Source organism: Amblyomma maculatum, chromosome 4 (genome assembly GCF_055883805.1).
Source record: "Amblyomma maculatum isolate TAMU_Amacu chromosome 4, ASM5588380v1, whole genome shotgun sequence".
Classification (NCBI taxonomy): Eukaryota; Metazoa; Arthropoda; class Arachnida; order Ixodida; family Ixodidae; genus Amblyomma; species Amblyomma maculatum.
Window position 1 is genome coordinate 13,551,034 of NC_139347.1, and position 15,681 is coordinate 13,566,714.

General features: G+C 44.2%; 1 protein-coding gene across 1 annotated transcript in view; it reads right to left on the reverse strand.

The window, feature by feature from the left end:
* The window catches only part of LOC146190316 (cell adhesion molecule Dscam1-like), a 164,315-nt gene that overhangs the window by 29,488 nt on the left and 119,146 nt on the right, over positions 1 to 15,681 (reverse strand). Inside the window, exons 9-12 of the mRNA XM_084599769.1 lie at positions 15,344 to 15,521; positions 14,190 to 14,419; positions 4,527 to 4,688; positions 1,231 to 1,515 (exon numbers count right to left, since the gene is read on the reverse strand). Of these exons, the coding sequence (XP_084455895.1) occupies positions 1,231 to 1,515; positions 4,527 to 4,688; positions 14,190 to 14,419; positions 15,344 to 15,521 (855 nt within the window). The remainder of the gene's footprint in view (positions 1 to 1,230; positions 1,516 to 4,526; positions 4,689 to 14,189; positions 14,420 to 15,343; positions 15,522 to 15,681) is intronic.

Genomic DNA, 15,681 nt, shown 5'->3' on the forward strand with positions numbered 1-15,681 from the left:
GTACGTGCCGTGAAGCCAGACATTGGCCCAATTCACATGCTTCGAATTTGGCCCTGCAACGCTGCGATTGTCGTCAGTCCAGCCGCAGAGGAGGGATCGTTCTGCGACTGGCAAATGAGGAGCCAATGAGCATCTTTCATTTGGACCAAGCTCATATTGCACTCGTGTGCAGCACCATTTCAGCTGGCTAAAGGTGCCCACGCGATAGTAATTGTTCAATCTGCCTTAAATCTGACATGCTATTATTTCCCCTTTCGGTCTCACCATCCTGTATTCCATCACCGCGGGGTTAAGGTGTTTACTGAAATCTAAAAAAAAAAAAAAAAATTAGTTTTTTTTTTTTTTTTTTACTTCCTTAGAGCCGATGTCATATTTTTTTATTTTGGTTTTGTTTCGTTGGGTTCGCTTTATTTAACGCCTCAAAGTGACTCGGGGTATTAGTAAGTTCTTAGTGGTATTCGCAGAAACTTTCGGGCACTGGAACTCTTCAGCGCTCATTGTCAAAGCACAGTAAACGAATGTCTTACTTTCCGTCTCTAGAAAAGTGTCCGCCGCAGCCGGCATCCGACTCGCCTCCCTACTATCATCAGTCGGGTGCCGTAAACCCTGAGCTACCACAGACAGACTTTTTTAACTTTTAAATAGCAACTACTAGTGCCTCTTTTTCTAAGCTTACAAAAGAAAAGAACGTGGTCAAATTATTTGTTCAAATATATTCTTGGTGCGCTCGATTCCCTTTCGGATCTTCACTTCTACTGCCTTCAGATGGCTCTATTAGCATGTTATTCAAATATTTCTAATTCGGAATGATAATTACAACGAAGGTGTCAAGAAAAGGGGAAAAAAGCCAAGCATGGTGGAAACTGTCACCACCCCGGTTCCAAAGGGACGCTCTTACAATATATCCACCTAAGCAAAAGTCGAGCTTCTGCTTCGGAAACCATTCAGTAGATCTCGCACTGCTCAACAGCATGTTAAATGCATGCTGAACTGATGTGTGTTCACTTTCCTCGTCTCAGAGCGCAGGTTTGCTGGATGCGAGTAAGTTCTTTCATGTCAATAGACACATCTGTGCCGCTCAGTGGACGGTATGGCCGATGGTCTGGGAGCAATGAACGAGCACACGCAAAAGCGGAGAAGATGAAAGCAAGAATGAGGTCATGAATGAGTGCCATCACGGGCATACACGCCGAGTCATTTCAACCTAAAGACTATCAGATTACCACCTACCTTGGACCACCATGGGCGAAGTGTAGTTGGACGAGGCTGCGGGGTTGGAGGCGACGCAGGTGTAGTTGCCGGAGTGCATCCGGCGAACACCGGTGAAGGAGAGAAAAGACGTATAGTCGTTTGCCTTGGCCACCGAAGCCTCCAGGGCAGGGTCCAGCTCCTGACCGTCCTTGAACCACTCGATGTTGATGGGCAGGTCGCCGTCCGAGATGATGCAGGCGGCACCCGCCCGCTTGCCTTCTGTCAGGTCATCCGGGAAGCTGAACGGGCTCACAATGGGAGGGGCTAGAAGGAAGGCTAGTTAATAATTTACGGCATACGTTAAAGGTTTCAGTTGAAATGAGAGTTTACGGTATTTTCGGCTTAAGATTACAAGCTGTAGTATTGTCGAGCTAAGTACCCATTTCACTGCATCAATTAGTAAACGCGCTGGTCAAAGGAAGTTTCATGAGTAATCCTGGGCAAATCGAGTGCAGCAACAATATGAGATTCTTCAATACTCGAACTGAGCAAAATGCCAGAAGAACGCCTCGGTTAGATTGCCTGAATTTCTGCAACTCACTTTGTCATAGGATGCCACCCGATACGTTATGGTTAATTTCCAGACATTCTTTGCGGTTTGTTTCATACTTTATTCAAATTCTGCTTTATTGAAAACCCACTCTTTTAATTCAAAAGGTACGAATGAAGCTTCATCCTGGCTTAAAGAATAAATCATCATAATATTTTATTGCGCAAGGATGAAAAAGTTTTTCTTTCAGATTTATTTAATCTTGTTCTTGTCTAAAAGTGTGTTGTTATTGCAATTGGTTACGCTGGTGAGGTACAAAAGACAACATGATATCTCGCTTTTTATGCTTATATGCATTCGCACGTTTATGCATTTCTGGGGTTTTTATTCAGGCGTCAACCACAAACAATATTGAATTGTAAACATGCGTTATACTTGCTGTACGGTAGATAACATAATAGCGCAATTGTAATGCGCGCCGAGATATCAATTGGGATTCCCACACATGTCTGTCCTAGATTTCACCAAGCCTTCACAATATCCGCGATCGGCTAGAGGCCAAGAGGCCAGGCGTACGAAAAGCCAGATGAGAGCTGAATTGCGCTTATAAATGCCCTTAAGAAGCATTGCAGGAATGCTACTCAAAATATAGAGTTCACGCGATAGTTACTTAGGAGCAAAATCCTCCCAATTAAAAAAAATGCTGAAATACACACACAAAAAAAAGGAATCACTGAGAGGAAAACATCAATAGGGCGCATTTTTTCAGCAAACGATAGGTTTGGCAAAATCGCAAGAGAACGACCTCCATTAAGCCCGCCAAATCGAGCAGCGCTTGCATGCGAAGGGGCAACTCAAACCTTTTCCGTCAACAGGAAAATATGGGAAAAATCCGACATTATAAACCAAAGCGGCTTCTGAATATTAGATATCTAACGGCTAAATTTCCATCGTCGGCCTAAAGCAGGCGGCTTTCACGCGTACAATTTGGCATTTGCCAGTAGAAGTTTTGCAATCATTTCTGCCTGTACTTCCCTTCTCTTTTCGCGTTCGGCTGAATATCGTTTTTTCTTTTGTATATTATAAAGGCACAGCCTAAAGTACTCCCTGGAGAAGAATAATAAAGTTTCCACTGTAAGCTCACATTCTGGCAAGGGCAAGAACTCTGCGGGAAAGTTTATAAACGCGCCGTCAGCGTTTCATGCTTTCTTTGTGTTCTTGCCATTCGCCTGGTGTATTCCTTGTCAACCCCGTATTTTATTTTGTTGTTTGTTTCCCGCTTTTTTCTTCCTTATTACTGTAATGCAGGACGCGCCAGCGCCCCCGTTTTCCTCGCTTTTGCACCCCACGGGTTTTCGACTCGCATTTGCGAAATTGAACGCTTACATATGCGCCAGCCTTTCATTTTTTTTGTTTTTGTGCCCCGTACTTTGTTCCTTTGCCGCAAACAAGCGACGCCCGGAGAAACATTCTTTGGCTGCACCTCACTCAATAAGGTACAAACAATGGCAGTGTGAAGGGGTTGGCTAAAATGGGAAATAAATCTACCCAGCCAGAAAACATCAAGAGAATGTGTTTTATCAAGCCAAAGAGAAAAGAAATAATAAATGCAAGTTTTCACACGGGAAAAAGACAAATTAAGGCAGGGCGGGAGTAAACTAGGTTGTGCGCTGCGTGGACTAGGAAATGAAAAGGATGTGGACGGGCTAAGGGGCGGCCGGAAATTCAAATGAGCCGGAATGTTTGGAATTTCATCACGGAATGCCCCCTAGAAGTTGTAAATCGTGGGTTGCTATTTTACGCTCGGTAAAAGCGCGGTGACAAGCAAGTTATCCTCATAAATAACACCGAATTGTTTCCTTTGAAAAGGAAATATGCGGCTGCCATAATTTGAGAAACAAATTTTAAGTATGCCATTGTGTTCCGGCTACAGTTGATTATAACAAAAGAATCGGCTCTAATCGGCGAAACGTACTGTAAAAATGAATGCGGGTCTAAGAACAAACGGAACAGGCAAACAAAAGTTGAAACAGTACGTGTGGTAGATTGCCTCTTGCATCCCCGATATGAGAATAAATTTGTAGTCAGCGTAATAATCGCCACACTGTGTGCCACCCGAAGTGGCGAACAGGACCTAATTACAGGGCTTAATTTGCGGCGCTTTCTAGTTGTGAAGAGATGCGTTCATTTGTGAGCAGTTTTGTATCTCCTTAGGCGACTGTCTTCAGGGCGATGCACTTGAAACCGGCGAACGTATCTGTGACGGTTTCAACGTCGCATGTACGGCAGAAACTGCGCAGCATTGCTGCATGGAAGTGATTTGGCATGTTCGAAATGTCTTAGTATTGTATCTAATATGTATCTATTTCATCTGCTCACCCTTCTAAAGCAACCTAAATGCCACGTCTGTGTCAAACTTAAGTGGCAAAGAGGTTGTGCATAATAATGCACAACGTATTTGCCACTTAATTTTTTTAGTTACTTTTTTAAGGCAACTGAGAGTATTATCTTTTCGAATGATCTACAAACGGTAATCCTCCTGTAAACCTCAAATTACATGCAGTCCTTCTGCTTTAGAAGACAGAGGAGAATTTGCGGTAGTATCAGCTTCAGTGATTCAGTGCTGCTGGCAATTGTCATAACACTACCAGCCTAAGCGCTTCCTTACTGGAAATAATATTTCGCAAAATAGTTGTACCGCCAGTGCTTGAATTATTATTAGCATCGTATTTCCTCAGCATGTTTTGTACTGAAAACAGCGTTGGCAGAACCGGCATATACTCACTCATAATGTGGACGGCAAGTTGACCCCTGGCCACGTTGCCCTGCGGGTCCCGAGCGACGCACGCGTACCATCCGCTGTCTGCGCTGCGCTGCACCTCTGCGACCACAAGTGAGCCGTTGGGGAAGCTGCGCTGGCGATGATTTTGAGGCAACGACCGGCCGTCTGCGTGCGCAAAGAAAAGATGAAGAGGAAAAGGTCGGTTGAAAAATATACTTGTTATGGACAAGGGCGCTCGAGGCATTGTTTTAAGAACACATCGGTTCTGTGACTTTTCCTGGGAATGTTCACTTTATTCACCAGCAAAAGACGCGTTGATTTGTCATAAAGCGCATACCATAAATTGTGTTTTTTTTTTTAGCACGACACAAACTTCGGACACCCAAGACCGGAAAGGTACTTTCAAACATAATTCAGAAGTAAATGATGTCTCATTCAAGCCGGTGGAAAGAATACTAAAAAAGTTAGAATTATGAACTACCTAAAAGCCACCTGCAGCGAAATTGGCAATGAGGGTACCGGTCAAACGGAATGCAAAACGAGAAAGGTAAACAAGAATGCGCTTCGTTGGTCCTGCTAGAGAGTTGCGGCTTGTTTGATGAGAGTTTGATCAGTTCGCCCTGAATATAACAGGTGATCGGCCATCTTTCTTCGGTAGCGCGGTTGCTAGAGCGATTCTCCCGCGGAGGCGGTAGGCCTGATTTCTTAGCGAGCAGCAAGACGAATGTTTCTTCATCTAAAACGTTCATGTGGCAGCCGTACAGTTTTGCTTTTTAGATGCATCGCAGGGCTTGGGTGAGTGCGATGAGTCCTTTAAACGAAATAATGCGCCGTACAGAGGGTCCTCTGTAATAAGTTTATGGCAGGTAACGAATGTGAGTGATTTCTAGGCTTCGCAGCCTGTATATTGAAAATGTGTGTTCTTTTCGGTACAACGCACACTACAAGAAGGAGGTGGAAGTAATTATTCACACCTTTATAAGGCTGCGATATATTAGATTATTAACAGGGGTTCCTTCCGGCTTATCAGAGCCGACTACCAGATGATGCTACTTTCAGTAGCAGGAATTGTGGGCGTGGGCAGCCACGGAACATGTATTAAAATAATATTATGGAAGTCTTTACATGCAATTTTTCGCATAGGGGTTCACAAATACTTTGAAACACCTGTGCATAGGCTATATCCACAAAAGTAAGAGCTTAAAATCTTTATCATTTTTTTGGCAGTATGGGCATGAAAGGCACATGATCCAAAAGTATCAATGATCCTGCATTAAAAATGAGCATCTAGTTATCCCTACGCATCTCAGACCCTTCAATCATGGTACTGAAATTTTCGCTTGGTTAGGCATGAGTTACAACTGTTGTCATTGTGCTTGGCACTTTCCTGTGTGCGGGACTGGGTACTACATCAATTCTGAAGTGGTGTTTTTGCCTTTGTAAGGAAGGCAGCTGGGTGGGCTCTTCCGTCTTCGAAAATCTGGCAGGAGCTCCAGACAACAACAAAAAAATAATGTTTATGCTGTTACGTTAGAAAAAAGGGAGATGTCGGATGATCGCTCAAGAGCCGCGCTCGGCAAGGCAGAAAAACAGCTGGTGATTTCGATCGCAACATGCAAATATGATTTCTTTCGACCAGAATATTCGACTGCATGTAATAAGTTCGAGCAGAGGTTAGAGCAGCGGAAGAGGATGGATGATCTTCCATCACAGGGCTGCTGCCCTTTTTGCCTTTTACCATGTGGCATGACTACTTTTCCTTTTTTGATGACTTGCTAAATCAGATGGATTCTAACAACTAGGGCTGCATAACTCTTTTCTACAAAACATTTTTAAATCCAAAATTTCAGGTTATGTAAAATCGCAAAATGCCAGCTTTATACCAAGGCTTTCATCTCAATAAAGAAGTTTAAAATGGAGGTTGTAATTAAGGAGCGCAGTTCCAGAACACAAAAATTATTATTGGGGACACCTATCACACGTTAAGAAAGAAAAATAAGAAAAAAATATACGTTTGCGACAGAAATAACAGACCTGTAAGGTAGAAGTATGTCATGAAGTATTTTTAAAGCATTTCCACTGTTTACAGCCTTTCCCGGAAGTTTCAGAAGAAGCATGATCATCTACTGCAACCGGATACCGGCGATGATGCGAGGCTGCAAGCTGCCTAAATGAAGCATCCCTGCAAGTGAAATTCTTGCAAATGCGGCAGCAACCGGTGCGCCGGGAATCTCGTAAAGTAAAAGTGTTCAATAAATTAAGGCATAAAGTGAGTCTTGGGTGGCCTCCTGTTTCTCATTTCTTTTTAGCTAATACGAGGCTGCTAAAACATAATTTCGGCTTGTCATTAGAGACTTTTTGTCTTTGAAATAAAAACAATATACATAAAAATCTGAGTTCTGCTTTATGTTATATACTAGCCCTGCCTCGGCGTCTAGATATGATAATTTCGAGTTTTCTCAAAGTCACGTTACACGCGAATAAATTACACTTGAAAGTAGAGAGTTTGGGTGCCGGCGCCAATGTTACGTCGTTAAAGCACTGTCGTGGGTTCGAATTCCAGTAGCAGCATATTGATGGTCTTTATTTTCCCCTTACGTTGAAATTCTGTTATTTGTATTTCTACATTTTTGATTTGCTTCTTTTTTTTTTAATTTAGTCCTTCTCCTTTATTAGACCACGAAATAGGCAGAACGTATTATCGAAATAAATAACATATTAAAGGTATATTACTATCTTGCTTGTGTTAGAGATTAGAGTGGCCAAAAATTTCAAAACGAAACTGAAAAAAGAATACTTGATACGGTTATTTTTTGCTTTCTTCTATATACGAATATGAGAAAATGTTAAACGCCTCCCTACACCAGCTAACAACACCAGAAATGTCACGCAGAAACGTTTTAGCAACTGTTGACAGTGCTGTTTCAAAAGGTCTTTCGGTCCTGACGGAATCGATCGGAATAGAACAGAGGGTTTTACCGGCTTTGTTACGCGGACTATGCAGTCAAAACCGAGAATAACCTCGCACCACCCTAGGACAGTTAGCATATCACTCCCTTTCGTTTCCTCTCCCAATCTCTGACTGCTGCCCTCGGGCTGATGAAAAAAAAAACAAACAAACGCGAACGAACAATATAGCGCGCAGAAAAGTATTTTAGAAAAGCAGCGAATTTCACAACAGCCAATGTGAAGGCGTGAGCGCGCGAGTGGGTCATCATTGGGCACAAGCCAACTTTGTGGTGTTTTTTTCTGCATTTTTTTAAAGGTCACCTGTGGTGCATTATTCTTCGCCTGAGGTGCTTTGCATTTTTACACGTATTTAGCGTATTTACCAATTTCCTTGCTACTGTTGACGCAAAGGTGCTGGCAATCAGCGTCAGCTGGCATATAACCGGTTTCTTTGTCGACCAGATTGAGTGGTAAACTGTAGCATCGTTCAATGTAGATCTTGCTAGGAGGATTGCGCTAGGGTGTTATGTTCGAATATGGTTGTACAGGAAATAGACGCGCCAATTTGACAGCATTATTCAACAGCATACTAAGTGACGGTATCGACTGTCTTATCCCTTGACACATTCCTTTATACGATTTTTTTAGTTGTGTATATTAGCGTGACGCATCAGAGCACGTTTGTCAGCTTTTAGAGCAACTATTCTCAACAACCTCAATTCTAAAGCTTTTTGACACTTTGGTGTTCAGCATGGTTTGCTATGGAGAATATTAATGTGTCCACATTACACCCAATACATATATTGTACTTCAATCTAAGTGCTATAGCTTTCATTTTTTTTAAACATATATTTGCTTACATAGTACAAGCAATGGTCACAACACTTTGGTACTTCTTTTTAAACCACATTCCGCACTAAAGTTCATTGTCTTGTACCCCGCCCCCTTCCCCTCTGCTTTAGTGGAAGAGTGAAGTGGCGGTTAAGCCCCTCTGAAGGCTTAGACTGCGGTTCCCTTAACTGGCATAGTTCAGTCACTCCTCGTGCACCACAGTCTCGCAGATAAAATGTTCTCGCCAGATAAGCTGCGGCGGCAATATCTAGGCATAAATGCTGGATAAAGGGATGAAGGTTTCCTATATAGTTCATATGCGTTCGACGTCTCTCTAATCGTTTCAGACATGGCAAGCAATGCTGCAAACAATGTAAGGCAGCAAAAAAAAAAAAAAAAAATGTTCGCAATGTTATTGTGATCCATTGATTGGTCCATGCATTCTAATTATCATGGGAAAAGTGGCTGTATTACTGCACTTAGCTGTTTAGAACAACGTATAATTCGGCCGCCCTCATTGAAGGCTATATTCATGGACAAATTTTGACGAACTTCTTGGTGGCCTCCGAAGGAGCTAAGACATCAACAATCACTCGAAAGCCACATTTGGAGCACTTCGATGTCAACTGTACGGCCTTTGTACGTAAATGCCTAACAATATTAAGAATCTTCGAAGTATACCGGCTTTAGTATTTTCACTTTCGTGATCTCACATGGCCCTCATCGAAAAACGCCATCGTTTAGGCTATGGTAGCACGACGGTTTCTATATTGTGCCTCTTTCCTACAGGAAAGCTTTGGGTCACTTTCAAAAAGTTCTGCACACGCACCCGGCTTCCATCACTCAGTGTCACCTGATTAGATTTACTGACTCTCAACGCAGAATACACTAGCCTGCGTATTCTGGAACCTGCTTACATCAATAAGGTAGCCTTCGGGGGTCGCGTTGACAAAGATTGCTTAATGTTTAAAATAATAGTAAGGGAAAAAGCTGGACCACATGTCTGATACGCATTAAGGAAGAAGCGATTTAGAAAATTTTGAATACATCTAGTGAAGCTTAAGCGAAAATTATTTTGGTTTAACCGGTAGAGGATGAAGTTTGCTATTTAACGTTTTGAGTGTATTCAGATAAATAACCGAAATAGTAAAATATGTAAATTTGATATCCAAGCGAAACCACGGATAAAAAGCCCAAAAACCACTCTCGCTCACCATTAAACCAACTTGCTTAATAATCAATACGCTTTCTAAATATTTGAACACGCATAAGGTATAGCGGTTGCCCTGTAAGTATTTCCCTATTAACATTTTTCTTCGCGACCACAAAGGGGGCCGTTGACGCCAAAACTAGGACGTCAGGAAACAATTACGTCAAATATGACGCGGAAATCGCCGTGGGACAAAACGGAAGGATGTTTGGGAGCTAAAAACGTATGAAATGTCTGGCTGGCAGCTAATCATAAAAGAATAAATTATACTGACACGTTTCCCAGTTGTGTTAAGAGGACTTTTATATTACAGTCCATCACGTTCTTATTCACATTAACAACCGGGTCAGGCTTGGGAAGAGCTAACAGCTTAAGTTAACCTTGCGAGCCGTAGACCTACTTTCGTGTTTACCGCGAAAATGTTTGCACTTTCATTTTGGGAGATTAGAGAAGTCTATGGTCACGCAATTAGCACAGCCGACAGTTGTAGATTGCCGTTTAGTCACATACGTATAGGAAACGAAATTACGTTTGAGCGACGTTTCACTCCCGGCCTGCCATTTGGCTATGCGGTGGAGAAGAAAGTTGATTAAGCGTCTTATATTTCTCTCTCTCTCTCTCTCTGGCGGCGCGAGGAATAATGGCACTAATTGCACCGAGCACTGCAGTCCGTATGCACACACATGAAAGCGGTTCTTCAGCGCAAGCGCGAAATCCGGCAAGTGCGAACCGTGACGACTCACTTCCCGGTAGTTTCGCATGGCTGTATTCTTGGCTTGAATGGCTTTTTGCCGCTATTTTAATTTGTTGGCTACCTTCTTTCAGTTGGAGCTCTCATTTTCAAGTGCAGGAAAATCAGTTTAAATACCTATATAATATGAGACGGGGCGTTCAAAGCTCATTGAGCATTTCTTTTCTTTTTTTGCTTTTATATGCGCCAGATGAAATGCGCGTATGCATCGCCCATATTGCCACGCTATGCTGTCACCATGATGCTATGATAATTTCAGAGGCTTATGTGATTCGATATTCACAATAATCGCCAAACATTTTCAGTGCGCCTCGCTTCTGTTATAATACATGAGGCTGTCAGCAGTCCTGGACTCCATTGCTGTTGCAGTGCACGTCATGTCACACCTACACGCATACGGGCTTCGCCACATGCTATCTTTTAATAGACCTCCAAGTGCACACCAATTTGGACGACATGGCGACGCCACCAGCCTCGAAGGAATATGGCCAGCCGCCTTTTGGTGGCCAAGGAAGGAGGGATACAGGCATATTTTGCTGAAAGCTGGGATGATTTAACAGGTAGAAAGACTGAAGGACGAGAAAATTTCGCCCTTTGAGTTGCCCTAGGTACTACACCCTTTGGTGGATCGCCCTCCTTTCTGCTATGTGTGTGAGGGGAGGCGGGGACGCGTCGTGGCTGGCGGAAAGCAGGCAAAAGACGATGCTACGGCTCCGGTTGGCCGGCAACTCGAAGTTGCAGGGAGTCCCTCTGCTCCGCGCCGCTTTCGATAGTCGGACAATCGAGACATACCACCGGCTGCCTGGAGTGCGGGTTTCCCGCACTCCAGGCATCCGAAGACACACGAGACACACTAGACAGATCCCGAAGACACACTAGACACACTCTCTCTCCGGTTCCCCGCTTCCGCGTTCTCCTTCGCGTTCCTTTCGCTAGGGAAATAAAACAGTCATCTTTGAACGTCCATTCTGGGTGGACGTGATGTTTTCTGGCTCGCACCAGCACCATGCTCGCTGCACGTCTCTGTTAGTAAACAAAGATAATTTATTTTGCTTCTGCAATATGCGAAGTCCGATGCTTTCAGTCAATTTTGCGATTTATATGTATGACCTCTTAACGAAATATGGTAAGGTAAAGAGAGCTAGATACCGTTTTTTTTTTTTTTTTTTTTTCAAAATATATTACACCATGTGAGGAGTAGCCAAGTGCAGCGGTGAGTGCGAAAGAGCGCTTCAGACGACGTAAACGGGCCATCAACTGTCATAAATTTTAGAACGTTTGTTTGGATGCTGCTTTCGTTCGTTTCCCTTTTTTTCGCATATGTCACATGTAATTTTTACGTATTTGTTTCTCACTTTGCAGAGACTTGGCTGTCAAGGTTTGCGCTTTCAAGGGTTAATGTGCGGCTAATCAAGAATTGAGCCGCTGTCAATTCGAAGATGAAGATTACGATTAAACGAGGTTAATAAGATGGCTACACAACATAAAAGAAAACTGAGCAAGAGTTCAGGGGGATCCCCGGTCCGCAAGCCAACTCTTCGATAAAAGGATATGTCTTCGCCTGGGCAGCCAGAAGAAGACATGTTCCCTTGACGAAAGGCTGGCTTGTGGAGTGAGGGTCCCCACATTGTATTGTTCGTATCTTTAATATTTACATGCTGCGGATAGCAACACAGCATGCAGTTTTTCGTTTGCAGCTGCTGTCGCGACAAAACATCAGTGGCGGAAGAATTTTCTTAAGGGCTGCTGCACAGAAATCAATAATTTTCGGTGCTTGGAATTTCTTGGAAATGACACATACGTCGCTTCCCCCTACTGAAATATTGTTAGAACCTTAAAAGGAACAATACCTTCGAACCCCTTTCCATTCGCTGGCCCAGCAGATATATGGTTAGTATAAAAGTTGAAAAGGGTCCGAGAACTTGCGACAACAACAAAGCGACAACACGTCCACGCGTCCCCTAAGCAACGTTCACCGAGCAACGCAGCTTCAGCAGGCGCCCACAGTAGCCGGGAGGCTGGCCAGCCTGCATGCTGGTCATTGAGGCAGGAAAAAATGTGACGTCACACCTTCCGGTGCGAACTGTAGTTTCAGGCGGTGCCGCCAGTCTAGCTCGAGGAAAAAAAATGGGTTTAGCTCCGGTTAAACCTAGTGTGTTGCGAAAGCTTGTACGCACGGTTACACGTAGTAATGCTTCTCTTTCGGGCCGCTCACCGTTCATCTTATAAGTGCCCGAGTAATGATGTCATCTGTAGCTACTGTTATGCGCGAAGAGAACAACGAGCCCATGGACTCGGCGGCGGTGCAAATCTGAAGTCACGCACGCCGCATCTCTAGCTACTGTGCATGAGCAACGCATGCAGCGAGGCTTTGGAGTCGGCAGCGACCGAGCGGCGCACGTTTGTTCGGCGCAGCGAGGCTGCGAAGTCGGCAGCAGCAGCAGCAGCGCCGGGGGTGTAACTATGACGTTACACGCGGCGAACCGGTTGCTCTTCGCAGCAAGGCTGTGGAGTCGGCAGCAGAGCAACTACGACGAATCGAGCGGCGCACCTGTTGTTCGGTTCATGCGTATAGTAGCGGCTCCGGCTTCACACGACGAACGTGGGTTTACATTGCGTAATGAAGCTTTCGCTTCAAAAAACTCTTTCACTGGTTTTGCGATGCGATTTCAGTCATCTTGAGTGTGCCACCTGTCAATGCAGCACAAAGTATGTCACCAAAAAATTGATGCAGTATCCCTTTAAAGGCAGAGCTTAAGTGTTTCCCCATGACTTTTTTTTAATTCACTCAGTCGCCCTAATATGGCGCATGTTAAGAAAGCAGACCTCCAAAGTTCCTTTCAAAGTCAGGGGTTATGGAGATATTTACTTGTGTCAAAACTCGGAGCAGCCGCAGACACCTTGTCGTATCTATCAAAAAGCTGAAAGCAGCGCTGCAGGCTCACTTCATCACACAGATACAACATAATGTTATCCGCGTAAGTGGTTACTCGCAGCGTCTGAAACCCTAGAAGAGTGAAGCCACGGATACTCTGGTCTGTAATAATGGCCCTCAAATAAGGCTCTAAGCTGAGTAAACAAAAGAGGCGAGAGGAGACAACCTTTTCGAACACCGCGGGTCCCAGGGATAGGGGCACTTTTCCACCATCCATCACCAGCGTACTTTGAATGCCATCCTAGATGCTTTTAATTAAACATATGGAATTTTGCGGACACTGAAAAGCATCCACAACGCCGAATATGCAGCCATGTGCTAGTCGATCAAAAGCTTTTTCTTGATCTAAACAAATAAGGATGCACTAGCTAAGCGTCTCTGTGTGTAGTCAATGATATCACGAGTTGTATACGACAACCTATGCATTTCCCTGCCAGCAACAGAGCACACCTGATGGCAACCAAAGAGGGAGGCCATCACGCCCCTCAAGCATCGAACTACGATGGCTGCGAGAGCTTTGTAGTCTACGTTTAGAAGCGTGATCGGCCCCCACTCATCTGGACGAGATGACCCAGGATCACATTTTGGGATCACAAGTATTCTCCCTCTCGGAAAGCTGGCCGGAAAATCCAAATGTTCAAAACACTAGCGAAGAACATTGGTCAGTACTGAGCCAACAACGTCCCAGAAACAAAAAAAAAAATAAAAAAAAAATTACAGGGAGCCTATAGGCCCCAAGGCGAAAACAACGTATGAACTTAGGCCATTACTTTTCATATGGCAATAAAGACGCCATTACTACTTACGCTATAAATCAGGCTTAGTACTGACACATTAATCCCACGAGTCTTTTGGCCATGAATCTGACATATGCAGGGCCTCTTCTCGTATCTGTTTCCTCTATAACCATCGGTTATTATCTTATCAAGTTACCTTTTGATGTAAATATGATGACAATCCCCACACCCTAAAAAATTGGGGAACACTCGCCTTTCTGCCAGACAATGCTCTGTATGGGGTGTCCGGCGACGGCGCAATGCAGCCTCATGGTTCTTCCCGCGAGCGCCGTCACGTTTGCCATGGGCCGCACCAGGGGCCGGCCCAGCACGTTGAGCCGAGCAGAGTGCGAGGCCCGGCCGACGCCGTTGCGCGCCACGCATGAGTAGAGGCCGCCGTCCTCCACCCTCACACCGGTCAGGTTCACGTAGCTGTGCACCAGCCTGTTATTGTCACAGGGCGGGTAAATAAAATGACGACGATTTGAATAACTGATCTCGTCTACTGTGAGTATAATCTGCAATTTAAATATTTTCCAATGCTCTAGATCAGGATTCATAATTTTTGTACAATAGGTAACGTTTCTTTTTTCAGTTTATTGATTATTATCATTTTTCAGTACCATGCAAAAACCTTTTTTCCCGACTCTTATTCACCGTAATGTGATGCGTGTTCCACTTGATTTATAGATATCCCTTTTTCTCCTCTGGATTCAAACAAGAGCTTGAGCAGGGAGCTTTGCTAGTCATTTTTTGTTTCTGTCAGTTATTACTGAACTCCAGCGCTTGCAAATGAAGGCACAAAATAAGAACACACACTGTATCCCAGTTGTTTGTGTACCGTTCACCAGTAGCTTTGTCTAAACGTGCTGTGGTGCAAAAATGACCCAGCAAGAGACCAGCAGAAACCTAATAGTTGCAACAGAGTTGAAACGTGGATGAGTTGGTACATGTTCTTGAAAGAAAGCAGTCAAAAGACGAAGGACAAAAAGGAAGACAACGCACACAACGACTGAACTAACACATGCGGTTTATTTAAAACAGATCAATTTCTCAGGAAAGGTAACAGGGCATGCGCCGCTCATCTTCCGAAGCAAACACACCAAATTTCTGGAGATAAGCCAGTAATCTACTGCCGCTGCAAAAGGAAGCAAAGTTCCTTCTGCAACGAGGAGATGGAAGCTGTGCTGATTATAGCTAACATTGACTTGCGTAAAACAACCACTCTACAAAGTGCTCAGCAGATTCCTGAGCCAGACTCCTAGGTCAACTAATTTAGATGCATTCAATCAGCGTTTTTTACCAGTTTATTGCGCACAAAAAAAGTTTCTTAATCAGGCGCATTGAATGCTGAGTTCCTGAACGTACCGTTCCCCGCTGACGTAGTCCCCGACCCGGACGTGGTAGTGTTCGGGCACGGGTGCTCCATCCAGGGACCACGTGACCTGAGGCAGGGGATTCCCCGAAGCCGAGCAACGGAGGGAGGTGCTGCTCCCAGGCCGCACTTGACGCTCAGCGAAGACATGCTCCAGCACGGGGGCGTCCTCTGCACGTCGGGAAGGGGTCATAAAAAGGAAAATAAACTTTTTAAAACCGCCTATTATTTGACAGTATTGAACCTTTACCCATATTTGCAGCCTTTATAAAGCGGATATTGTTTTTGATCAGTAAAATTCTGAGGTAATGAAATGTTTATTCGATGGTTT